This window comes from Panthera pardus, unplaced genomic scaffold (assembly GCF_024362965.1).
Source record: "Panthera pardus isolate Hobbes unplaced genomic scaffold, ASM2436296v1 HiC_scaffold_20, whole genome shotgun sequence".
NCBI classification, from domain to species: Eukaryota; Metazoa; Chordata; class Mammalia; order Carnivora; family Felidae; genus Panthera; species Panthera pardus.
Window position 1 is genome coordinate 78256047 of NW_026526766.1, and position 27985 is coordinate 78284031.

Below are 27985 nucleotides of genomic sequence, written 5' to 3' on the forward strand. Positions count from 1 at the left end.
GACACCTCTAACAGCTTATCAGAAGGTTTCTTCTAAATGAACACGGTGTTCTTAGGAAAAATTACAGAGAATAACATTTTCTGCACCTTCTTGTATTTAGGCAGGAAAACTGATATCCAGACAGGAAAGCGAATTTCTCAACGTCTCCTATTCACCTGGTGAGTGGTAGGAATGGGCTCGAATCCCAAATCCCCAAGCTCCTTAGCCCCACTACATTACAATAATTATAGTGAGAATAATAAAACAACACCAACAACAGCAACAACCTGTTTGTCCAAACACCGTGCTCAGCACTTTAACGCACCATTTTATCTCATTGTCACAACGCGCATGAAGAAAATAGTCTTAGTTGTTTCTCTTTCTAAGAGAGGAAACCGAGGCTTGGAGCAGGTGATGTCAAACCGGTGTGGAACCAAGGCACGCAAACTCCAGAAGCTGCCCTTCCATTCACTACAACTTACCCCTTCCCTTTCTCTCCCCTTGCACGGGGAGGCTCTCAAGAAACAATTTTCCACGATCGAGTAAACGAAATGATGATGTTACCAGGGACCTCATGCAGTATCTGGCACACTGTGTTCAATCGACAGTAAATCTTTTCCCCTTCCCGCTCCCCGCTCCTCCACGGTGACCGAGGGCACAGTTAGGGCCCGCTGTCCAACGCTAGAACTCAATCCAAAGCTTTGCATATTTTAAAATGTTGTGCTGTAAAAACAGAAGAGGAACAAGGCTCCGTGAATAATTCACTACTCCGCCTTGGAGAAATTAAAAATATATTTCACAGCAAAAGAAACGTCTTTGTTATTGGGGATTTCCAGGGACTCGGACAGAACACAGTTTCTAATTAAAGAACAGAATAGGTTGAAATATATATATTTATTCAAGTAAAATGGGAGGTGGAGAAATTCAAGGAAAAGGGGTGTAGCTTAATGAAACACTCAGTGTAGAAGTGATTTCGCTTTCACTTCACAATAAAATACAATTTATACTACATGATTTAACATTCAAAGTCCTACTTAGTATTTGAGTAGCATCAGGCAATGGATCCATGCTGGTTGGTGGGTTTTGGAGCGGGTGGATTGGGGAGGTGAATGAGTTGGTTAAAGAGGGGGTCTGGATTGGACTCAACTGATGTTGAGTCAAAATATATATATATATATATATATATATATATATATATGTATACACACACACACACACACACACACACACATGCAGGCTTTGTGGACAGAAAGCCCAAAGTTAAAAATGTAGGGTAAACTGTGAACTGTGTTTTGTTTTGTTTTTAGTTTAAATAAATAGAAAACAAAAACAAACGAACAAACAAAAAACCCTTAGCGTTGTCACTTACTAGCCACACCCCTTCTGCCTCTTAGCTTCCTTATGTAGAAAATGGAGCTCATTGGACTTAGCTTGCAGATTTGGGGGACTAATGGCGATGTACGATGCATGCCTACTACAGGCAGATAATACACAATGGCTCCTCTCACTGTAAGGATGAATGAAGTTGCCCAACCTCCCCTCACACCCCCGTGATCACCAAGTTCCTAATCTGGGCTTCCTCACAATGCATACTGTGCGCTCAGCCTAGAAAGCGCCTGCCACCTCCCCTGTGCCTCGCCAGCTCCTGCCAGCTACACGGCTCCTTCTCCCATGGAGTCTGTCCCCGCCACTCCAGCTCCTGGTGCTCCCCCTGCCTCTGAAGGAGAAGATCGAATGTTCTAATTATACCTCAGTCCACCCACCCCGCCTCCATCAACACACCATTCTTGCTTAGCGGGCAAGGGTCACATCTAAAGGCAACCTCTCAGCTCCCTGAGCAGGAGGCATGGCGTTTCCCCACCAAAGAGGCTTTCTCAAAATTTAGTGGCCCTCGTCATTATGGCAGAAAACTGATGTGCGAGGAGATTTACCTTATAATATAAAATGATGCACGTGGGCAAGAACCATAAGCATCAAAATACACTAGTCTCTACCATATCCCCCTCTTTAAAAAAATGTATTTCCTCCGTTCTCTCCTCCTCTCTTAAGGGTTGGACTTGATGGGGATGGAGAGGTAAGGCAAAGCCACGTGAAGCAATTGGTCAGCTTTCCTATTAACCTCCTCCAAGCCCATAAACCATACAAATAATACCCTATTTGTAAAATGATAACCTCAAGTTATCAGTCCCTAAAGCAGACTTACATAAACAAAGGCAACTCTCTAAACAACACCTGAAGCTTAATTATTTCCCCAGATTAGACCACATTCCAAAGGAACTAATACCATAGTCAGATTAAGCATCCCTGAAGAATAGAGCTAATTCCAAGGTGAAGCCACAAAAGTTAGCATTTCTACAAAAGTTAGTAAACTCAAGTCTGACTGTCCCGGGGAATGGAACCCAGGGTTCTGAAATGAGCAGAGCAACCAAGTCAGTTTGGCTTATATGCGTTTGAGTGACGTACAGCGGCAGAGATGTTAGCTTGGCTTGGATCCCAGGGCATCCCAACCTCCCCTCCAATCCAGACCCCCAAGGCACGAACAAGGCCATGGCCCAGGAGCTGCCAACCTACCTCCCAAGGTGGCAGAGATGAGGAGGTGGGTGCCGTACTTTTTGATGATGGTATCGATGAACTGCTGAGTGGTGGGTCTTCTGCCAAGCAGGCGGATGCTTCTTTGAAACTCTGGCATGAGGGGCACTGGATGACGGACCAGGTCTCTCCTCTCGATGGCTGTGTTCCTCACCTTCCAACGGGCAAACTCCCTGGGCAAGAGAGATGAGCAAGAAGCCTCAATTTACCGCCTCTGCCCCCCAAGGCAAAGTCCATCCAACCATCCCATCCAGGCATTGCTCCTTGGGTGAGAGAGTGACGGCAATTATTTTTAATATTTGTCAAATCATACTTAGATCGGGAGCCCTCGGTTCTCTTCGGCCAACAAATATTTACTGAGCACTGTTCTCACCACCAGAATACCGTAGTAGGCCAGACAGACACGGCCGTGTTCTCATGTTGCTTACAGAGCATCAGGATACAAGAATCATTGTTGCCTAGCTGCTTCTCCAACTTTCTTGCTAGACTGTGAACCATTAAGGGATGCTTAATCTGACTATGGTATTAGTTCCTTTGGAATGTGGTCTAATCTGGGGAAATAATTAAGCTTCAGGTGTTGTTTAGAGAGTTGCCTTTGTTTATGTAAGAGATGGAACTTTCTTAGGTACATGGTGCCTGTTGCATGGTAGGATTCCTAAGAATGCTGGCCATCTGAATAAACAAATGAGTCGACGGAGGGAAGGAAGGGAGGAAGACAGGGAGGAAAAGAAGGCTCTTTAACAAGGGGCAAGATCTAGAGCACAAGGCAACTTGAGACCTGCCCTAAGATGGTTCCAGAATCCAATAATCCGCCCAGATTTCAGTTTGATTCACGCTTTTCACATGCATTCAGGGAGCAGGAACTGTTTGCAAGAAATAAAGCTGTATTTCGAAGACCATGTGGGAGAATTTCCACTCTTCCCTTCACTAATGATGAGGAGATCAAGACTGAAGAGGCTTCTACCCGGGAGTCTCGCTCAGGATCTCACTCTGCCTCTTGCAGACTATGTGGTGTCATCTTGGACAAAGTGTGCCACCTCTCTGTACTTGCACTTTCTTATCTACAAAATCCAATTAACATTATCTATTTCTTATTGCTGGCGTACAGATTACACGAAACACCGGGTGTGAAAAATACCTTTGGAAACTGCCAGGTACTAATCCAATGTGGAAGCCAGTTTTAGAACTATATTTTCTCACAAATTCCCAGACATGAAAATCGCTAAAGGTTCACGGACGAGGAACAGGAAGCATGCAAACGGAATACAAGTAGAAAGTTGAAGGGCCTTGGTTCAGGTTGGTTTTGCTTGAATAATGATCTCTGTTCCTCCCAAAGATGAAGCTCCTTCTGGAACCACCAGGTCTTCCTGAATTACAAGCTCCTAGACCCTTGAGAAAAACAGACCAGCCAAGAGGATGGTAAGGTCAGCCTAGATAAATGATGGGAACCAGAGGTTAATGAAAAGGTCTCTCTTTCCTGCCACAAGATGGGAGAGATGAAGGAAGGAAGGGGTACGAAGCAAGGAGAAGCCGAACGGGGGCGGGGGGGATCACCCCAGAATACACCCTTGTAACTCAGCGGTGGAGTCTGACCCCTGAAGCAGAGGAATGTGGGTCTGAAAAAAAATGCTTTCAAGTTGGAATACATTTCCAAACGTCAGAGCTTATGGTTCATGCCTGCTTATAGAATCTCTGTTCACAATTCGTGACACCGTTCAAATTCTAAATAAAGTCAGCTCAAAGTACTTATTAAGTTAATCAGCTGCACTCAGTGAACCCTTGCAGGGCACCTACTAAGTGAAAAGTATGATGTCTCCAGGAGGGGGATCGACACTCCACAGTCCCACATCCTTAAGAAGCTCACGGTCAGGCAGGGAAGATGAGCACTTTCCAGTTTGTTGTAAATCAAGAACTACAGGACACAGAAGAGGACAGATTTCTCTAGGGAAGCTTCAGAGAGGAAGTCATATCTGAAGCCTAGTTTCAAAGTCCACATGGGCTTAGATAGGCGGAAATGTGGTTAAGAGCAACTGTCCCGGGGCGCCTGGGTGGCTCAGTCGGTTGGGCGTCCGACTTCAGCTAAGGTCATGATCTCACGGTCTGTGAATTCGAGCCCCGCGTCAGGCTCTGTGCTGACAGCTCGGAGCCTGGAGCCTGCTTCGGATTCTGTGCCTCCCACTCTCTCTGCCCCTCCCCTGCTCATGCTCTGTCTCTCTCTGTCTGCCTCCGAGGGACCTGGATCCTAACAGCAACCACACAGGTGAACCTGGAAGCAGACCTTCCCCAGATGAGCCTCAAGCCCACTAAGCACAGGAGGGAGGCAGCAAGGGCTTCCAGCCAAGCCACGCCCAGGTGCCCCGCCCACAGAAACTGAGGTGATACTGTTGTATTCAATCACTAAGTTGTGGAGGGAATGTGCTACTCAGCAAGAGATGACCAACAAAAGGCAACGAGGATCATCACATGTTTCTAAGGAAAAGAGTCTTTCTTCATGAGGGTTCCCCTGAAATGTATCAAATTATATACACATGTAATTATGAAGTTATATATATGCATAGAAACATAGTCATACTTCAGTAAACAAATATATATGTACCTACACATATATGTACATATATAATCACTTTGATTTATAATAAGTTATGACCATAGACTATTGATTTTTTTCTCATGTGGATATGGCTACATTCCTCAAAGCTAACTTGTCTTGACATACAGAGAGGTTGACAATGTATCAAAAGTCACACAGCTAGTTAGTGGTAGGGCTGAGAGTGGCAAATTGGTATCCCGATTCTTATAGCAGTCTTTTAATATAGATACTGAGAAGTAAAATGTGAAAACCATAGAACTAGTATTTATACGCAGGAATAATGCCAACCCCACCATCAACTTACAAGCCCATGACTCAATTCCTTCTCTCCCTTCCTCCCTTCCTTCCTTTCTCCCTGCTTTCCATCCTTCCTTCCTTCTTCCTTCCCTCTCTCCCTCCCTTTCTTCCTCCCTTCCTTTCTTTCTCCCTCCTTTCCAACCTTCCTTCTTTCCTTCCTTCCTTCCTTCCTTCCTTCCTTCCTTCCTTCCTTCCTTCTTCCCTCCCTCCCTCCCTCCCTTCCTTCCTCCCTCCCTTTCTTCCTCCCTTCCTTCCTTTCTCCCTCCTTTCCAACCTTCCTTCTTTCCTTCCTTCCTTCCTTCCTTCCTTCCTTCCTTCCTTCTTCCCTCCCTCCCTCCCTTCCTTCCTCCCTCCCTTTCTTCCTCCCTTCCTTCCTTTCTCCCTCCTTCCCAACCTTCCTTCTTTCCTTCCTTCCTTCCTTCCTTCCTTCCTTCCTTCCTTCCTTCCTTCTTCCCTCCCTCCCTCCCTCCCTTCCTTCCTTCCTCCCTCCCTTTCTTCCTCCCTTCCTTCCTTCCTTCCCTCCTTTTTTCCCCACAGCCTCTACATCTTTCTGATGCCCACCAGCTACCCACCCAGGGCCTGCCATCTTGGTTGCTTCCTTGAAAAAATTAGGTAAGAAGCTGATGCTGAGTACCTAGCTCCTTCCTCACAGGGTGGACACAAGGCCTAAGTGGGGGGATGCATGTGACCCGGTAGGACACAGCCAGGAATGTGGCAAGAGGTCAACAGCTGGGGTATGATTATGAGGCACTGCCTCTGTGCTAGGCACGGCCTGTTTAGCGTCACAGGGTTCCTGACCCTGAGGAATTCTTCCATCTTAGTGGACAAAAGTGCCTGATTATGAAAGCTACGTAACTATGCTGTGTTATTTGCAACAGTAACTTTAGTCAGAGAAAGGGTGCCTGACCCAACCTGTACAAAGGGCTGGGGCCGGAGTGGGGATGTCAACGAATTCTCCTGTACAAGCCCAGTCTTTTTTTTTTTAAATTGTTTTAATGTTTATTTATTTTTGAAGGAGACAGAGAGACAGAGTGTGAGTGGGGGGGGAGGGGCAGAGAGAGAGGGAGACACAGAATCCAAAGCAAGCTCCGAGCTCTGAGCTGTCAGCACAGAGCCCGACACGGGGCTCGAACTCACAAACCACAAGATCATGACCTGAGCCAAAGTCGGATGCTCAACCGACTGAGCCACCCAGGCGCCCCCAAGCTCAGTCTTGATGAGAACATACAGCCAAAGATAGAGAAAGGGTGTTTCCAGAAGAATGAACTCCACCTGCGAAAATGGAGGATGAGGCGGTTGGCGAGAGAGGGGTGTGTATGAGAGAGAAATATAAATGGTAGGAGGTAAAGACAGAGAGGATGTCAGTGACCACACGATGAAGGGCCTTGTGGGCCAAACCACGTTATTAGATTCCAGTCTATAAACTCTGTTCTGACTGGCCCACAATCAAGGCTAGAAACATTCAGAGAATGAATTCATGCGACTCTGTGGCCATCGCAGAAATGTTGGAGCAAACACCATACTGGTTACAGGATTCTAAAATTTTACACCTTTGTCCATAGCAGACTGAAGTAAAAGAGCTTCATAGCACTTAGACCCATTCAGAAGTAGATTTAAATAGCATTAGAGCTGAAACAGTTGATTTCTGTTTTCAAAGTTTGGGCACTTACTGTGTTTTCCAGATCTGAGGGTATTGCAATAAACAAATTAGCTGATATCAAGGAGCTTAAGCTCTAGTGAGAGCGCACTGATCATAAAGAGCCAAATCTAACAAGTCAGAGAGGGAGAAAGGCTGTGAAGACAAATAAAGCAGAGAAAGGCAGTCGGGATCCCCGGGGGTAGGGTGAGAATGTGGTTTTATATAGATAGCCTTCTTGATGTGATGACAGGAAAGGAGAGCCCTGAAGGAAATGAAGAAGAGAACATGGGGCCACCTGGTGGAAGAATGTCCAGGAAGAAGGGATAGCAGGTACAAAGGTCCTGAGGTAGAAATGTTTGCCAGGTTTAGGGGTCATGAAGGAGTCAGGCCTACATGAGCAGATAAGTATAGGAGAGGAGATAAAAGGAAGGGCGAGAAGAGAAAAGTAACATTAAAATGTAGGGCAGAGTAGGCATTGATTTTAAAAGGCTATGTTGGATTTGGTAAAGATGTCTTATTTTTAAATCCCAAGTAACGTGTAGAGTCAAAAGAAGGTTTTCAGCAATGACACAATCTGATTTAGGTTCTAAAACAGGAGCCAGAGAGTAAATAGTTTAGGCTCTGCAGCCATAAGTTATCTGTCACAGCTACTTAGCTCTGTCCTTGAAGTGTGATCAACCATAGACAATACATAAACAAGGGAGTAGGAGCATGTTCCAATAAAACTTTATTCATAAAAGTGGGTGTTGGCTGGATTTGGCCCACAGGACCCCTGTTCTTTTTTTCTTTATGTTTATTTATTTTGAGGGAAAGAATGCGGGAGGGGCAGAGAGAAAGAGAGGGAGAGAGAATCCCAGGCAGGCTCCGCACCACCAGGGCAGAGTCCAATGCGAGGCTCAAGCTCGCGAACCGTGAGATCGTGACCTGAGCCGAAACCAAAAGTCAGACGCTTAACCAACTGAGCCACCCAGGCACCCTGAGCCCTGTTCTGAGAGCATCACTATGACTCCTTTCATAGAAGTCGTCAAATCCAACTCCCACAATTCATGGAAAGGAAAACTAAATTTCAGAGACATTAAGCTTTTTGCCCCAAATCACAGAGCAAATGATTGGCAGGGCTGAAATTAGACCCCAGGGCTCATGGCTCCAAACGCAGTGCCCTTTTCACTGCAACAAACCACCTTTACAAAAGAGAGACGGAAAGAGGTTGAAAATAAAGGAAAGTGAGAAAGCCTTGCTTGTCTTGTTGTCTAACTGCTCTGCTGGCCCAGGAACAATTTCATGTAAGTTCTCAGTGCATTGAGCACAACATAAACTACATCTTTCCTTCTGAGCCCACAGAGCAAGCAAATTCCCTTCGGAGCAGAAGGCAGACCTCACAATGGTACAGGATCCGTGGAATACGCTTATGCCCAATTAAGCATCTCAGCAGGGCAGGCAAACCAATTAGACTGAGATTAAAAAAGGACCCTGGATGGAAGGCATGGGGTGGCTGTGGCGAGGCCCATCCCACCGGGGGAGTGGGAGGTGGGACAGGGGGCGGGGCTGCGGGTGACATCAGAGGCAGGGGATGGATGAAGAAGACCAAGGGCAGGATGGCAGATTTAAGATGAGGCTGGAGAGAAAACCATAAGGCCAAAGCTCTCTGCGTAGAGCTAAGCGTTGCCTTTCTGGGACTCCTCCCTCCGCCTCCTTTCTACAGTCCCTGCTCCCCTGCGGGCGCGAGCACACACACACACACACACACACTCACGCGCACACACACACACACACATACACACCCACATACACACACCCACATACACACACACACACACATACACACACACACACACACATACACACACACACACATACACACACATACACACACACACACACACATACACACACTCACGCGCACACACACACACATACACACCCACATACACACACACACATACACACACACATACACACACACACACACACACACACACACACACACACACATACACACACACACGTCCTCAATGACACACAGAGGAGAAAAGGCTGTGAGACTGGCAGGGGACTGGCTCTGTGCCCTTGGGAAGGTGTTGACTCTCCTGGGAGATAAGCTGACTGGATTAGATGATCCTCAGCTCTGCGTCTCTCAGCCTGGGCGCTGGAGATGGAAATCCTGAACGAAAACCTGGCTCTGCCACCAATTAGCTGTGAAACTGTGGAGGAGTTTACTCACCCTCTCTGAAGTGTGGATGTCATCAGGGGGAGCATATCTACCACGGAGGGGTGGGTTCGGCGTCACATTAAATCATGAAACACAGCACTTAGAACGAGCCCTCGATAAACTGTTAAAGTTACTGTCGATATTGTCACTGTGCTTCCGGTCCTGGGAGAGGCTCCAATGGGAAGCTGGGTGACAGTGGGTGGATCACAAGGCGGGAAAGGAGCTGAAACAATCATGCTCTTTTTCAAGTTACCTGTGGGTACCACTTCTGGGATAGATGGGATCTGATCCTTGTGAAGTCTATTAGAAAGAGTGAGTCTAGGGGCACCTGGGTGGCACTTGGGTGGCTCAGATCATGATCTCATGGCTTGTGGGTTCGAGCCCTGCATCAGACTCTGTGCTGACAGCTCAGAGCCCGGATCCCGCTTCACATTCTCTCTCTCTCTCTCTCTCTCTCTCTCTCTCTCTGTGCCCCTCTCCCACTTGCACTCTGTCTCTCTCAAAGATAAATAAACAAAAAAGAAAAGAAAAGAGAAAAGAAAAAAGAAAAGAGTGAGTCTGAATTTAAGAAAGAGACCAGCAGCTTATAAACGGCTGTGAAGCAGGGGCGCCTGGGTGGCTCAGTCGGTTGAGCGTCCGACTTGGGCTCAGGTCATGATCTCACAGTTTGTGGGTTCAAGCCCCACGTCAGGCTCTCTGCTGACAGCTCAGAGCCTGGAGCCTGCTTTGGATTCTGTGTCTCCCTCTCTCCCTGCTCCTCCCCTGCTCATGCTCTGTCTGTCTGTCTCTCTCTCTCAAAAATAAACATTAAAAAAAAATAAACGGCTGTGAGGGAGGCAGGCAGGCAATTTCCTGGTATGTGCGATGAAGACAGAGACCACCTGTCTCCCCAAGTTGTGCTGAGAGATCAACGAAATGATGGTCGATTGCAACAGGGTCTGGACAGCTGTAAACTGCTCTTGGTATTTTTCTATTATGATTATTTACAGAGGCTCACTCATAATGACGTTTCGATTGCATAACATTCTCCTGTTTGTTCACCCATGTATAAAATGGGGGGGGGGGGTCACAATTCCGACTTCTCGGGGTTGTGAGGAGAGCACCATCTCCTGGTGGTGGCCAGTAGATAAGTGTTGGATACATGTGAGTTTCTCCCAGTGTTTTCTAGGGAATCGAGGCTACTAATGGTTTTTGAAGAGTGAAGGCTTGCTTTACTCTTCTTTACAGAGTATGCTTTGCAGCTTTTATTGTTTTACTTGAATCTGATTCCATAGCAGAAATAGCTGGAGGTGGTTTTCAAAAACACATACCATGTAAATTTAAAAATACAGAAAAATGGGAAAATAAAGGGAAGAAAATATTTTATTTTAAAGCTTCGTTAGAATTAGCACGGAAACTTCATTCTGTAATGTCCTGAACACTTGATAGAAGTGGACTACAGATGTCTCTGAGCTTCCCTGCAGCCAAAAGAAAAAGGGAATCACAGCCCAAGGAGCCATACAGTCAAGAAGACAACAGGGCAGTTGTTCACAGTTGTGGGAAAAACACACATCTGCCACATGTCCCAAAGGTACAAGAAGACACAGACGTCCCCGATGGTTTCTCATAAAGAGATGCACCTAGTTGATGCTGGTCGGTGATATACCAATGCATGACTGGCTCAAGACAGCCGCGTGCGTATTCCAGAAGCATCATCCACTACAGCAATTCCCTGTAGTCAACCATACTACAGTCTAAATACGTAGCTCTCTGGTGCTCTGACTTAATCCAGGGTTAGATACCTTTTAGAATACTTTATAGACACAGTCTCGCCAATAAATGTTTGTTGATGGCATAACTGATTACGGTGTTCATCTCCGGGTGGCGAATCCCATTGGTTGCATTAACTAATCATTTGGAAGTGGAATAAAAACGAACCTCTGAGTGTGTGAGGGATGGGTGGGAGGATCTGGGACCCCTGCTTGCAACAAATTGTCCCCAGAGATGAGCAAGGAGAATTGCAGAGGAGGAGAGTGAGGAGAAGTCACTGAGCCAGACAGAGAGAGAGAGAGAGAGAGAGAGATCACATTTCTCTTGCCTGCTGTTCCCAATCTCTCCCCGCATGATCCCTAGCTACCTCAGGGAAAGGTGAAACCAAGGGCATATGTGAAACAGAAATGATGCATCTTAACAACCAGGGCATCCGAGACAAATCCCCTGTTGTCTCTATGCCCCACAACGTAAGTGAGAGGGCAGTTGAGGAATCGGGGCATCCAAGTGGATCTCTGGGGCAATTTGGTGCCGGAGGGTGAGAGAGGTAGAACAGGGAAAAAATATAAAAGCGCTCTGAAAACACGACTGTGAACAATTTCATTTTAATGACAAGTAAAGACGCTGACTTAACTGTGGAGAATAAAATAATCCTTGCTTACGATGTGTCTATAATCCTTTCTGTTTTCCAACATGTGTTCACTTAAGTAATGGCATTTATATTTGTATACCAACCCAGCAGCAGTTGTAAAGGCTCAGATGGGAATAAAGTTCAGAGAAACCAGGAGAAGCATCTCAGAATGGAGCTACAGGCTTCTCATTGAATAGAAATTTGAGAAGGAAAGACAGAAACACAACAGGCATACTGGAATGGCCCAACTTTTGTATAAACAGACCATTTCCTGAAAAGCAAGTGGGGTTTTTCATGAAGCCCTGTGACTGAGGGCAGGGGGCGCAGTAGGGATTATGGGAATCCACTGGGGGCAGAAGCCGCTCAGAATGCACTTCTTTATGTACTCCAAGTGGCTTATTTATTTCCTGAGATGCCCTCAATCTCCTGAGCCTCAATCTCCTGGCAATCTCTGTGCCAAAACATCCCAAACTCAGAGCAGAAAGGCTTTGGGAGCCACCAGCCAAGGACGTTCCTGTCATTTCACAACTGAGGCAACTCAGGACAAGAGAGAAAGGACTTGGCCAAAGCCACTGTTGGCAGGCGGCACTCGAATCTGGGTCCCTGATCTCAGATTCAGCGTCCTCTGTCCTGATCCACTGCCCCAGCCCATCATCTCCAATGTGTGGGGTCTATAGGGCACTCGGTCCTTTACAAAGCTCTGTCATCACACACATTATCCTTCCAGCAACATGAAGGAGGGAGAGTATTGCCATCACCATCACAAGGAGGGGAAACTGAGGCCCAGGCCAGTGATGGCCATGTGGCAAACCCGTGCCGGAGTGGAGACAGAAAGTCCAATGGCATGATTCTCTGCCTGGGTCCTCTTGGCCTCTCCCTGCCTTCCCCTCCTCTGCACCCTCCGGCATGACCACACCGGCGAAGGACAGGTGCACGTGCTCCCAAACCACCGTGCCGATGCTCTGCAGAAGGTCTCAGGGAAAAGCAAATGGCTCGTTCCCCTGAGCACCAGAAAATGGGCCACAAAACAGGTCCTTTGTGAAGATGTCACGGCACCCCGTAAGGACACAGTGTCAGAAAGTCAGAAAGCCCTGGCCGTGAACGAGCATAAAGCCATTCATCAGCTGGGTGATTCTTTGCAGATTCCTCGGCCTCTTTGAGCTTCTCTCGGTGCAGCAGAAATACTAGTACTTACCTTGTAGGGTTGCTGGAAGGATTAAACCTAATGAATGCAATTAATCTGGCAGTAGTAGCTACTCAATAAATGTTAGCTATTTATCCTTTGGCGAGGCTTTCTAAAAGGGGAGTTTGTCGCATAACACATAACTTTTAATGGATATTTTAAATGATCTTAATATGCTCATGGGCTCCAGGGATTATACAAACTGCATATAAATAAAATATTTAAAATTCTGTTTACTCAATTTGTCTCTCTGCTTATTTCCAAAGCATCTATTGTGAAAGCATGACTCATAACTAAATATAGATTAATAAAAGTTTGGAGCAGCAATTATTTTCCAATTATCATAAATCCCATTAAACATTGCAATTATATGAATTTTCTCTTTCAGTCCACAAAATTTGAGAGCTCCAAGGGACCACGATAACGTCTTCGTATGGCCCTCAATCTTTAGACGGAAACACGGAGAGTCTGAGAGGGAAGATAATTTTCCCAGGGACACACAGCCGTCGGTACCAGACCTGGATTTAAACCCAGGTTTTGCACAGCCAGACCTCTGCTCATTTCCTTCCGCCTTTGGTGCATATTTTTATGAGAAAAAAAAATGAACAACTTCCCCAGCAAGTAATATTGCATTTAATTGCCAATTGCTTCCTTGTTAAAATATTTGGGTATTGGCGAGCAAGATGTCATCTCAGAGCCTTCCCCAAAGGCCTTCCCCTGTTTCCCTATATAATAGAAAACTTCTCTGTCCTTATTTTAAACTAGTTAAGAAATCGCTTTTCCTTCAATTCATTCAACGCACATTCACTGAATTGCGGGTTTTATGTCAAGAATTAGGGATTTAAAACCATCCTTTATTCAACATAGATGAGCCAAAGTCCTCAAAACCAGATTTAACTCAGAGGTCAGTAAACTATGGCCCACAGACCAAATGTGTCTGACTGCCTGTTTTGTAAATAAATTTTTATTGCAACACCATGGCATTCATTTGTTTATGAATTGTCTATGGCTGCTTTTGGCCAACGTGACAGAGTTTAGTAGTTGCAACAGCAGACCACAGGGCCCACGAAGTCTAAAATATTTACTATCTGGCCTTCACAGGAAAATTTTGCTGACCCTGATTTAACCCATTGACTTGGCCAAATAATGCATGTTTAAGGAAATAATCAGGGAGGCCAGATCAAAGATTTATAGATTGAGCTACTCCAACAGATAGGTCAGTAAATTCTGTGTGTGTGTGTGTGTGTGTGTGTGTGTGCGTGTGTGCATGCACGTGCATGTGTGTATGTTTGACAACAAGATTCCCTTACCCTAAAAATGTTTTTAAACTACTGGGCCAAAGAAAATTAGAAAACAAGGATGTTTTCTCACACAGCCTGTTTGCAGCACCTTTAAACCTAAATAACAAAGTCATTACTTAAATACAGATTGAAAGGAGCTGATTTTTTTTTTTAAATGCCCACATCACACCTGAGTTAAGAAAATAAACATGTTTTTTCAAGTCGAATTTACTATTTGATGACTAAACAAGGTAATTAAATTAATACACGCAATGATGGGGGAAAAAAACAACACATCATCTGGGAGGGTCTAAGGCATTTCCAGAGGTACCTGATTGCCCAAACAGCCCAAGAAGAAGAAAGACTCCACCAATTTCCCTAGTTGTTGGAACCCGATGAGTTGTAAGGCCATGAAAACACAGCTCTGAGGGCTATAACCCGATTGACGAGGAAGGACCGACAGCATGATAAAGCCCCGCTCAATACAGCAAGCTCCTTCTGACTGACAGAACTAATCAGAAGAGAACAGGACGCCCTGGGAATTAAGGAGGTCCCTGTCCAAAGCTTTCAAAGCAGAATCTGAATAACTGATTGAACAGAGATGCTTTCTAGGAGGGATTCAGAACTCACGAGGTGGTTGGAAAATGTTGTTGTTGCTGTATTTACTGACTAGGCGACCCACGGAGTTTCAAGAAGACAAAAGTGTGTTTGGAACATTAGGAACTGTCTTCTGGATGCCCAGCTAAACTGGAAATGTTTCAGTCAGGAGCCAGTAATGTTGTAATCACTGACAGGTGTGTTAGTGTCACATAAGCACCAGGGTGACAGGTGACAGATACGGAAGAGGTTACCTACTTAGTTGTTTGTTTTTTTTTTGCTTTGAGTTAGCTGGATGGTACTCCCAAAACACATTGAGAGATGCAAAGCCCCTGGTCTATCTCACAGGTACCCCTCCATTCAAGATTTGAATTCTTTCTCCCCTGAAGCACATAAAAAATGGCTCCTCTTCATCACATGACATTTTGGTTCTTTTTTGGTGTCCCCATGAGCGACTAGCAAATGTTACTTTTCTTGGGTATGAAGATGTTTCAATGGCCACCTCCTACGAAAGCCACGGCCCAGAGACCATTCTTTTTGTAAGCTCACGTGGAGCCTTCCAAAAGAAGCCTCACCCCCTCTCTCTCATATGCAGACTCTTATCTACGTACATCCCTACATGCAGCCATGAATATACCGATGTTCCAACACCGGACATGCTTGATTCTTCAGATCCATATGCCTGAGCCAAAATAATACTGGCCACCTAATACGAGCCAGGTGCTTTGTATTAATACTCACAAACCACCCTATGAGATAGTTATGACCATCTTCATTTTATCTTTTAATATATTTTGTAATTTTTTTTCTTTTAATCTATTTTTGAGAGAGAGAGAGACAGAGCTGGGGAGGGGCAGAGAGAGAGGGAGACACAGAATCCAAAGCAGGCTCCAGGCTCTGAGCTGTCAGCACGGAGTCCGACGCGGGGCTCGAACTCTTGAACCGTGAGATCATGACCTGAGCCGAAGTCAGACGCTTAACTGACTGAGGCACCTCAGTGGCCTTTTGCCGTTGCCTTTGTAACAAACTCCTGGGTGACCCTTGCAGAGTAAAATAGAGGACCCCAGGGCTGAAGGACCGCTGCAGTCTCCTTTCCTACCTTCTCTACCTTACTACTACCTTTCCTCCTTTGGACTGCCGTCTCTTCCATTGTCTTCTGGTAAACTGCTTTTCAATGTACTGGGCCTCAGCCATAAGGTCACTTCTACAGCAATCTTTCTCTGATTCCCCCAGCCAGCTTTGGTCCCCCGGATCACTGAACACAGCTGGCAGTGATGTGCTTGCGTGGTGATTTTACCATCATCCCTTCTACTAGACAGTAACCTCCATGGGGCAGAAAGTGTATCTCTTTTTGTCCCGCTCTTGTACATTCCTGGAACTTACAAAGTGCCCAATAAATAATTCTTAAATAAATCAAGGCAGAATCAATGAGTTCATGAATGGATCTCTCCTTTCCAGCACCGAGAAACTCATGTTTTTAGGCACCCCCCACGATCAGAACGTTTCACTGCCAATACTTCCCTCCTGGAGTCTGGCAAGTTGCCTGAGGACCCTGTTTCCAAACTTTCCAAGTCGTAGCGACTTCCTGTTTCCATTTATGACTTCCTGTTTCTATTTACGCCTGCACCCTGTTCCACATGTAGGCAGAGGTGGCAACTGAGGCCTCAAAGGTGAAGAGTCTTGGAATTTATCCTTAACACCTTTGTACTTTCATTTTTCCATTGTCCAACCAGTAGCATAATTAATAAGTTCAGGGAAAGAACTCTTGAGATTAAAAACAAAAAAAGAAAACAAAGAAAACACAAGATTTGTAGTCAAGACACACAGAGGTGCAAATGCCACCCACCTGGGTCCCCTGCCTCCACTCGACAATCCTACAATTCTCCCACATATTACGGCGAGAACTCCTTTTTTCCAACTGCGGATTGGCTCATGGCTCAGCTTGCTGGGAAGCTGTCAATGAGTCTCCACCATCTACAAAATACAGCAGACACTCTCTGGATTCCTACTCAAGATGTCTCATGACCACAGGTAAACTTCAGAGGCCCTGCTCCTTCCCCTGTTACACTGTCCTTACTCTAGTCAAATGTCAACCGTGGACCCGTTCATAATTAATATCACCCACCTTCACCTTTCCCTTACATTTTTATGAACATTGCGAGATGAATCACTCCCTAAAATGTAGCCCAGACCTCTTAATTCTGAGTAGAATGACCTCCGTGACCTGTCCTGCCTGCGTAATTTGCCAGCTTCTTCTTGACTCCTAATCTCCTCCCAGTCCCTTATTCTTTATTAAGCACCATCAAATATACCAACCCTCTGTGACCTCCAGGCGTTCTTACTCATCAAGAGCACACTGCCCTTCCCCAAGCAAAACGTGTACCGAAACTGCCTGTTTACTTCTTTCTGTCTCTGTTACAGGATTCATTCTGCATGAGAATGGGGGGCGGGGGTTGGAAAGGATGCTTGTTCAGAATAGTCTTAGCACCTAGCTGCAGGCCTGGCAATATAGTAAGTTCTGAAATGATTGAGAAAAGAATGACCATGTGTCTCTCATCATGGTCCGTTGGCTCCATGACTTCCGGTCTATTCATTCATTCAACAAATATTTTCTTAAAGCACTTCCTCTGTTCAAGGCAGTCCACTAAATTCAAGATACACCAGTGACAAGGGCAGGCCAAATGTTGCTCTTATCAAGTTCACATTCTAGTGGGAGAGCCAGTCAATAAACAAACTGATGTTTATACCATGAAATGCCAGGCAATGGTTAAGTCTCGTATGAAGGGACAGAAGGTGCTAGGGGGAGAGAGAGCGTCTTTATACATGGGGGCAGTGGGAGCTTTTGTAATGAAGAGAACCTAGAGACCTAGCAGAGGGAAAGGAAGCCTAGACCTCTCCCAGGCAGGGGGAAAAGCAACTACAAAATGCCCGAGGCCGTGAGAGTTGAGAGATCTTGAAAAATGACAGAAAGCCGGCCTGGAGAGAGACCGTAGGGACAGGTAGCAGGGGACACATGAAGGAGGTCCTGGTGGACCATCGTGGGACTCTGGATGTTGGATTAAGCATAATGAAAAGCCACAGAAGGGATCTGAGAAGCGCGACAGAATAGGAGTCAAATTTCAGAAGGATCGCTCTGGCTGCTCTGTGAACAAGAGCTGGAGGTATGAGGGTGACATGGTTGGAAGCAGAGAGGCCACCAGGTGGCCACTGCAGTGGCCCGGTGAATGCTGATGAGGCTGGCACTGGTCAGGTTGGCGATAACGCTGGAGACGCCTTCTGCAAGGAAAATCTACGAATCTGCTGGTGCAGGGTGTGCAAGGAAGATAGGATCTCAGGTGCTCCTGGCTTGGGGTACAAATAACTGGGACAGTAGCAATGCCCTTAGACGAAAATGGGAATGTCAGTGGAAGAACGTATTTGAAAGGAGAAACCAAGAATTCAGACTTTGATCTGACACTTTAAAGGAAGCTATTAAGTAGCTGGGTGTATACATCTGGATCTCAGGGGAGGGGTCTAGGCTCGGGATATAAAAGCGAATCACCAGGAGAGAGTCTGTAAAGCCATTGGAGAAAATGAGAACAGAAGAAATCATTGCAACGTGGGAGGGATAGAGAAGAGGCGTAAGGACAGAGACCTCGGAATAGAGAAGGATCCAGCAAAGGCCCTGAGAAGGAGATCCCGCTGAACAACGATGGTCAAGGAGAGACGAGTTGAGTAAAGAAAGTGCTTTAATTAACGTCAAATCAAAACTCTCTGCCGTGGCTTCTTTGCGCTGACTGCTTCCCTCTCCACCATTCTTCTCCCATTAACTGTGCCTCCCGCACGGTGGCCTTGTTCAGAGCTCCCAGGGGGCTGGGTGCGTCGGCCTTCCGTGCCCTTGGAGCCTGCAGGCAACTTTGCCACTGTCTGCGAGTATCTCATCCACGTGTTTACCCTTCACGACCTTTCTCCACACAGTACCCTCCACCACAACCTAAACTCCGGAACAAGGACACTGCTGTACTCACTGGGTGCTTCACAGCATGGGCCTGGGCACGTGGTAGGTGCTCAGGAAATATCTGCTGAAGACAGGAAAGAATTCACCTGTCCCGGTCCCATCCATCAAGACCAAAATAAAATCCTATTCCATTTATGGAAACTTTCCTAACTCCCACCTTACAGCAAAATATGAGTCACTAAAATTGATAATTTTTTTTCATATTTATTTATTTTTGAGAGACAGAGAGGCAAAGCATGAGTTGGGGAGAGGCAGAGAGAGGGGTGGGGCACAGTATCGGAAGCAGGCTCCAGGCTCCGAGCTGTCAGCGCAGAGCCCGACGCGGGGCTCGAACCCACAGACGGCGAGATCGTGACCTGAGCCCAGGTCGGACGCTTAACTGACTGAGCCACCCAGGCGCCCCGAGAGTCACTCAAATTTAGTAGGAAGAGGACAGGCCTGGAAATCAAGTCACAATGGGGTCCAAGTACGGACTCTGCTTTTTGTCAGCTGTATGGCTTTGCCCCGGTCACATAAAGCCTCTGGGCTTGTTTCCTACACTCTAAACTCCTCCATGAGTTTCCCTTTTGAGGAAATGTACGTAAGGGGCCGTCAAGGTGCCCATAGAGGGTATTACCTTCTAATCATTCCCTTCCCTCCGCTGCATTCCCAAAGCTGACACTTGAACCTGTCACAACTCTAGATTACAATTTCTTTCACCGGTGGGCTTTGTCCTCATCAAACACTGCAATTATCGACACCGGCTCAACTCTGAACGCAGTGACTTACAATTTCTCGATTCTTTGCACACGCTTGGGGGAGGATTCACCCTCGCCTTCCTCAGGGCATGGAGTGTTTTTAGCCTGAGTGTCTTCTACTTCATTTTAACCGGTGACTTATCCCCTCTAGGGCTTTGCCTTGGGATCCTGGGAGTTTGCATATGTCACTCCCTGCTGGTCCCTCTTACCTCATGGTTTCTATTCTTTTTTTTTTTCCTCCCCTTCTCCCTCCCTCCTCCTCTTAAGCTAACATTTATACAGTGCCTTCCAGTTTGCAAAGCACATTTCAAATACCGGAGTTTAATCCTCAAAGCTGCCCTATGTGTAGAGAGTTTTATTTACCCCATTTTTAAATGTAGAAATCAAGCTGCGTGGGTGATAGGACTTGTACAAGACCCACAAGAGCCAACAGGAGCCAGGCCGGGAGAGCCAGGAGACTCCAGGTACCTATGAGCTTGACCTCTGCTCTCTGCATTTTGTCATACCATTCATTCACGCATTCATTCATTCAACATGTCATTAATTCATCCGTGTACACATTCAGCAAATACTAAGCAGCAGACACTAGCTGAAGCACTTGAGATACATCTGTGAATCGATCATCCACAGATGCATGCCTTAAGAATCTTCTTTTCAAGCAGGGATGTTAAAAAAAATGCTTTCAGCAAGGAAAACGTGAAATTATAAATACTATGGAAACAAGGAAAGGTGCAGTGGGGTAAAGGGGATTGGAGAGCCGGCAGAAAGGGAGTGCCATTTCAAATAGGGAAGTCAGGGTAGGTGTCATTGGGAAAAGACCTGAAGCCTATGGAGAGTGAGCTCGGTCTGTCGACACCTGGGAGAAAAGCCATCCAAGCAGAAGGGACACACCGGAAGGGCTGGTGATGCCAGAGCAGTGGGGGAGGGGCAGGGAGTAGCTGGAGGTAACGTCAGAGAGAAAACAGGGCTCTGACCCTGTAAGACCCTCTTGACCACTGGGAGGATGTTGGTTTTCGTTATGAAATGAATGGGAGCCATCGCAAGGCACGGGGGTCAATGAGTGACATACCTAACTTATGTTTTACAAAGCTCACTCCGCGTGGAACATAGACGTGGAGGAGTCGAAGCGGCAGGACTCGGCAGGAAGCGTCTACACAATCCAGGAGAGGGAGGAGGGAGTAACAGGAGAGGAGGTAGGACATGGTCAGATTCTGGATCTGTACTTTCCTCCCTCCCTCCCTTCCTTCTTTCTTGTATTTATTTATTTATTCATTCATTCTGAAAGAAAGAGAGAGCGCCAGTGGGGAAGGGAGAGAGAGGGAGAGAGAAGGAGAGAGAACACAAGCAGGGGACGGGCAGAGAGAGGGAGGGACAGAGGGAATCCCAAGCAGGCTCCGCACCACCATGCAGAGACCGACGCGGGGCTCAAACTCACAAACGAGATCATGACCTGAACCGCAGTGGGACGCTTAACCGACCGAGCCACTCGGGCGCCCCGGACTTGCATTTTCAAAGCTGCAAAAGTAGGATTTCCTAATGGATTAGATGAGGGGTGAGAGAGAACAAGGGAAACTGAGGAAGACAAAGGGTTTCCATTAAATGAGACGGGGAAGCAATGGGCAGAGGGATGTGGCTGGTGACCAGAAGGCACAGACAGAAGTACAGTCTGGATGTAACGTATGGAAATGGGACACGTCCAGGGTGCCCTGGGATACACAACCCTGGATTCGGGGACAGACATTTCGGCAGGAAATATTATTGATAACCTTCTACTCACTTTCAAAAGTGATCTGCACCAAGATTTATTCAACCAACCAATATATGTGTACCGTTCATGAGGAACTGAGCCAGAAACTGGTGTTGATACGGCTGGGAGAAAATGGGCAGGGTTCCTGCCCCGCAGTGTTTACGGTCTATCCAGAAGACAGAGGAGGCATAGGAAACAATTATGATAATAAACTATATGACAATACGATACGATCTTTGGTAGGGGGAGTACAGTAGGTAATGGGATTTACACAGCCGTGGCATCTGACCTAATCTAGGGATTTTCCTGAAGGTTTCCTAGAGGAAGTGAGATGTAAGCTGATACCTGAAGAAATATTTGGCTGCAGGCACAGGAAGAAGAGGACTATTTCAGGAAGAGGGAATGGCCGAGAAGTGAGAGCGAGCATGCTGTGTCTGAAGGAATAATCAAAGTTTAGAGGCAATCAGGGGGGTGGAGGGTGGAGTGCTGCATGGACCTGGTACAAGATGGTTGCTAGAAGGATGGGCACTGGGCAGATCACTAAGGGAGGTGACATCGTATATGTGTAGGTTTCACCTTGGGGATGATAAAGAGGAAATGAAAGTTACAAACAGGAGAATCACATAATGAGCTAATCCATTAGGAAAAGCTTTCCCTTAGGTACCTGGGTGGCTCAGTCGGTAAAGCATCCGACTTCGGCTCAGGTCATGATCTCGCGGTTTGTGAGTTTGAGCCCCATGTCGGGCTCTGTGTCGACAGCTCGGAGCCTGGGGCCTGCTTCGGATTCTGTGTGTGTATCTCTCTCTCTCTGCCCCTCCCCTGCTTGTGCTCTGTCTGTCTCTCTCCCTCAAAAAATGAATAAACATTAAAAAAATGTTTAAAAAGAAAAAAAGAAAAAGCTTTCTCTGGCTGCAGACTCCCCAGCAAAGAGAAGCCAACAAAAGGATTTTGCTTGTCCCAGTTGGTGGCACAAAGTCTGCTAAAGCTATAGAAGACTCCATTTACCAGGAGAGAGGGAGGAAACGGATGTAGCAAAACATTAATGATTTCCAGATCTAAGTAAAGAGTGCACGGTAGTTGTGGATTTTCCTTTTCTTTCATTCGCGAAAGCTTCCGAAATTTTTAGTTTTTAGAAGATGTTTCAAACATATATATTTTTTTCGAAGTAAAAAGTTGGGGGAAGTTATTTTTAACAGATCACTGTATATACTGCACTTCAAAGTGGCATCTTGTTGAGGCAGCTGACGTGGGGAACCCACGCTGAAATGAGCCTGTGAATGACCGATGCTGAATGCACGAGAGCGGATAAAACTGTCACCTCCGGGCGTGGCCGAAGCCTCCTCAGGACTCCACTGGCAAGTCCCCACAGGCCAGCTCCAAGAAGAAGGAAAGCCGGCTGCCTAAGCACAACGAGGGCCACGGGGCAGCCCAAAGGATAGGCAGGCTCTGTGTGTGTTGAACTTGCTCCTTGGCAAGTTTTTTTTTCCCCCACACCATTTCCTACAATAGCAACAAACGTGAAAAACCAGCTTCCCTAGTGGCCGAGCTGGCCCCAGAGCCCACGTTGCGGAAGCAGCCACCTCTCCGCGAAAGTGCCCCTGCTCCCTCTCTTTGCTAACAACTCAGGGTAGTCTGTATTTATGTTACATTGTGCTTATGGTAAAAATACAAGTGATCGGAACTACATCCTGTCGTGTCCTTAGAATAGCTGTCAGGTCTGAGAATGTAGGCCAGGGAGGAGAGTGTGGACAGAATTCCCGGTTCCTTCCAAAAGCAGGGGCTGAAATCACACAAGCAGCAGGGGCTTCAGGGCCCTGCGGTTTCCTGAGCAGATATTCTAGCAGCTGTTAGCACCCACTGCCTGGGAGTAGAAAATTTAACAGGGAGGCACTCCAGAAATTCATAATCCACATAAGGGAAGAAAAAAAAAAAAGTCAAAATGCTGGAAAACAGAAGGAATCCAGGATCCCAGGTCTGGCTGTATCATCAAAGGGTTTTTTCAACTCCGGGGCGCCTGGGTGGCTCAGTCGGTTAAGCGTCCGACTTCAGCTCAGGTCACGATCTCGCGGTCTGTGAGTTCGAGCCCCGCATCGGGCTCTGGGCTGACAGCCTGGAGCCTACTTTGGATTCTGTGTCTCCCTCTCTCTCTGCCCCTCCCCCGTTCATGCTCTGTCTCTCTCTGTCTCAAAAATAAACGTTAAAAAAAAAAAGGATTTTGTCAACTTGGGCATGCTGTTTCTTCTCTCTGGGACTCAGTTTCCCCATCTATAAAATCAAAGGTCTGGATGAGATTTCCCTGTCAGTCCGTAACAACGTTCCTTGTCAATACGTACTACGATTCCGTGAAACAGGTAGACAGCAAGTAAGTATGAACCTTGGGTGATTCCAAATCTGGATGCAAAACGAGGCCACAGAAGTTCACGTGGACAAATCGGAAGGGCGGGATCTTGCTGGGTTTGGGGATGGTGAGGATGTGACTGAGCAAAGAAGGGGATAAAGGAATCCCAGCCATGGGGAGCCGTGTGAGCAAGGCACCGAGGCCGGACTAAAAAGCATAGAAAGAGGGATGGCATGGGGTAAGAAGACATGCACGTTCAGATCTCCAATACCCATGCTGTCTCTCCAACCCGAATCGGTCTCTCTGATGATCTCCTAAGCAACCATTACTATATATCAATTATTGACCCCCTACTCTGAACCATGTGCTTTCAGGATTATCTCATTCAACTGTTCCAGCCAAAAGGCCAAGATGAGAATGCAAAGATATCAGGCTCAGAGAGGTTATGTTACTTATCCAAGGTCACCCAGCCGGATCAAATCTCTTTGTAACTATTTCACCCTTTCTGTCCACTGCTTAACATTCTTATTGGACGTAGAGCTTCCCAAGGGCGGTGGCCTCCACCTCCAGGCTCTCAGGGCCTGACACAGAGTCGAAACTAACTATCAAAATGCAAAGTCAAGTGGGCTGATATTAGGTGCCTAGGACAGATTGTAGCAGGCTACCAGGCTGAAAGTGGGGAGAGAACCTTACCCTACTTAGTCAATCACATTCTGTTTATTCTGAGTCATTTCCCAGATTGCCCAGCCAAGGAAACCTCTGCCCTCCCCTCCCCTCCCGCCTGCCGGCTGTGTTCTCGAAACGGCAGGTGTTTCCCAGCTCAGGGAAACAGAGAGCACATCACAGGGGATGAGGGCGGAGGGAGAAGCCAGCTTCCCTCTCCTGACCTTGAGTGACCCAGCCCTGGAAAGCAGGGCACTGGGATGTGAGGGCACAGGAGGGAGAAGCAAACTCCAGGAGGAAAAACAAAACGAAGAGCAAACAGAGTCGAGTGGTTCCACCACAGTGACTAAGAGACAGATTTGGTCGAGATCACAGAGAACCTTTGTGAGCCCAGGTGCCTCTGCCAATGGACATAGCTGGACGGGTCTGGATTCAACTCACTGGAATGGACCCTACCTGGCCCTGATCTGGGAGAACCCATGTGCAGAGCCGAAGGAACTTCCATTCTGTCCCTGGGCAGCCCTGAGAGAAAGTCCCTCCGATTTCCTGTGCAGCAATGTGTCCTTCTCGGTAGAATGGGAGGGGTGGTTCCAACCCTGCCTACCTCCCAGGTTAGTCTCAGGGCCCAAGTGAGAAAACGGGCACAGAAATCTATTGCACACCTAATCTACAAGCTAGGAAACTGGGGTTCAGAGAGGTATGTGATTTGGGCAGAGTCCTAAAGCATCAAGAGGTAGTTCCAAGTCCCAGATAGTAAATCTGGCAGTTACCTTGGAAGATCTCCTAAATTAAATATGCACATACCCTCCCAAACACACGTGTGTGTGTACCATATATGGTAATATATAAGCATATGTATACGTGTACACGTATAGTATATGTATATATAAAATACAAATGTAGTATATACATATATACAAACACACATATGTAGTATATGTACATACAAACATATACTGTATGGAGTTACATAATTATACTATTTACTGTTTATGATAACCCCGTGGGTTAAATCCAATCTCCATTTATATAGAAGAAAATGGAGGCTAATACAGGAAAGGGACTTGCCAAGATCACTCGTTAGTAAAACCAGAGGTGAGATTTGAACTCAGGTCTGTCTGACTCCAGCCCTTGAACGATTTCATTGCTTGATAGATGGCTGGAGTTCATAATGCATATCTAAAAAGAAAATCCTTTTTCTTTTTTAATAAATATTTTAGGCTTATAGAAGTCCAACGTCAAATGAACAGGGCCTCTTCTAGCCAGTAAGGACACACTGCGGTCTGTCTGCATGAAGCCACCCCTATGGCCTGTGCTACTCTGTCCCTCCTTGGCTTGTGTATATATTCCTGCCTCCCAGCAGACTGTGAGCTTGCACCTTTAGGGTTTGAGCCTTGTTCCATTGATCTCTGTCCCTCTGTCCCGATTTAGTATAGTGTCCCAAACACAGTAGGTGCTCATGAAATACATGTTGAGCCCAGTAGGGCCATGTAGGCACTCTATTCTGACAAATCAAAATGATTCCCACGGGCTACGAAGAGAGGTGGGGAAGTCTCGTGCACAATCTTTCGTTTGTTTGTTTAAAAATTTTTAACATTTATTTATCTTTGAGAGACAGAGTGTGAGTGGGGGAGGAGCAGAGAGAGAGAGGGAGACACAGAATCCGAAGCAGGCTCCAGGCTCCGAGCTGTCAGCACAGAGCCTGACACGGGGTCAAACTCATGAATCGTGAGAGATCATGACCTGAACCGAAGTCGGACACTCAACCGACTGAGCCACCCAGGTGCCCCAGCATACACAGTCTTAATATGATGGACCTTCCAAGACTAATCCTGAAATGGACACGCTGTTGGGTAGGTCCAATGAAGCACACTAGATGCCTGTGACCAGGCCACCCCACACCATAAGGTCTTCTACAAGCACCAAGTCCCCCGTCACACCTGCAGTGCTATTTCCCTAGTTTTGGCTGGAACCATTAATCTTAACACAAGAGTTGCGAGTGTCTGGGCACCTGTTATCGATGGAGCACATTCTATCAGATGGGGACCGATAGTTCACTGACTTCAGCTCACCCCTGCCCCTCTCCTTCAGTTTCTGTTTCCTGTCACTTTCTCTTTATCCTTTCTCGCCTTTATTTCCTTATTAGTTATCTTGTCTTCCTCCCGGACTACTTCTTTCCCCTCTCTCTTATGGTTTCCCCTCATGGCAGCCAGACAAACCAACCTTACTTGAGGACTCATTTGCCTGTAATATCTATAACAGTGATCTTAATTGGGTACTTTCCTAAACACCTCCAAAACAAGGTCCATAAGTTTCCATCATAATATTTCCTAATGACAGTCCGTTTCTATTTAATTAGCCAAGCAATATCTGAATGCAGTTTCTTTGTTTTAAAAAAGGTTTTAATTATAGATAATCGCCATTATCATGCTCAAATCTCCCCAATTTTTCTTTTTTACATTTATGGGTGTATAAATATACTCTTATAGAATATACCGCTTTGTGTGTGAGCATGCATGTGAGTTTAACACACCTGGGGAACACCGCTATGTGGAATGTCCTGTAACTTGTTTCTCGTCCCAACAAAACCCCCTACAGAATTGTTTACATCAACAAAAATAGCTACGCTTTATTCTTTTTTAATTACTTCAGAGTGTTCTATGCTATCAATAAACCACAGTGCATTTACGCATTAACCTGCCGGTGGATAGCTAGACCCCTTCTAATATTTTCACTATTCTTTTACAAGCATTTGGCAATGAACACCCTGGTCCATACCTCCCAGTGCACAGGTGCAAGCTTTCTCTACGGGAGATACTCAGAGAGGGCATTGCTGAATCAGAGGACAGGCCCATTGTAATGATATAGATACTGCCCAGTTGCACTCCAAATATATATTTTCCCCTTCTTAATTTCCTTTATGATTACCTGGATGCACCAAAGTTTGTTTATCCGTTCACCTGGTGAAGGACAGGTGAATTGTTTCCCCTCTTTACTTTTTCCTTCTTTTCATATCCTCTTTCCTTTTGTTCCTCCTCCCAATACACTGCCTTTTGCAGAAGAGGTGCAATGACACCTCCAGCAAGGAAGCGTAACATGCAGTTCCGGGCACTGGTTGGCAGAAGTCAGGTGCTACCGGCAGGTGAAAGCTGATTGCACCGCTGTCTTCCTAGCCTGGTAGTGGGAACATTTCCACCACGGAAATCGGAAAAGACTAATAATCAGAGGGCTTTCATAGGGGAGTAGGGATTTGCGTTGTTAACGGCTGTTAAACATTGGGAACGGTTGTTAAGCATACACTAGCACACGGGTTCCAAGAGGAAAGTCCACCACGACAGAACTAGAGGGAAAGCCCAACATCATTCAAAAGGTCCTAACTTTGTGACACGTGGTATATAGGGGAACGATGAGGGTCTGATGGTCAGAATCGGGTGCCTTGCATCTTGAACCAGGAAAAAAAGACTATAACTTTCTAGAGATAAAGGAAGGTTCCAGAAATTTCAGCGTACCTGGAATCTTTCAAGGCAGTAAGGATGCCATGTGTGACAAAGATCTTGGAGATCATTGTGAGGACCGCTAATGCCACCTCCCGCTTCTCACTTACCCCCCAGTTCCCTTGTTTGACATATTTGAAAAGGAGGTCACCAACTCCTGCTTAAGGAACTGTCATAGAAACAGAGGGTAGAATGATGGTTGTCAGGGACTTGCCGTGGGGGAAACAGGAAAACATTGGCCAAAGGGTATAAAGTTTCACTTACGT

General features: G+C 46.4%; 1 protein-coding gene across 3 annotated transcripts in view; it reads right to left on the minus strand.

Moving 5' to 3' along the window:
* The window catches only part of BRINP1 (BMP/retinoic acid inducible neural specific 1), a 174138-nt gene that overhangs the window by 62195 nt on the left and 83958 nt on the right, over positions 1-27985 (minus strand). For all 3 annotated transcript variants that reach the window (XM_019454028.2, XM_019454025.2, XM_019454026.2), the window contains one exon: positions 2551-2741. In XM_019454028.2, the coding sequence (XP_019309573.1) occupies positions 2551-2668 (118 nt within the window). In that variant the 5' untranslated portion in view covers positions 2669-2741. The remainder of the gene's footprint in view (positions 1-2550; positions 2742-27985) is intronic.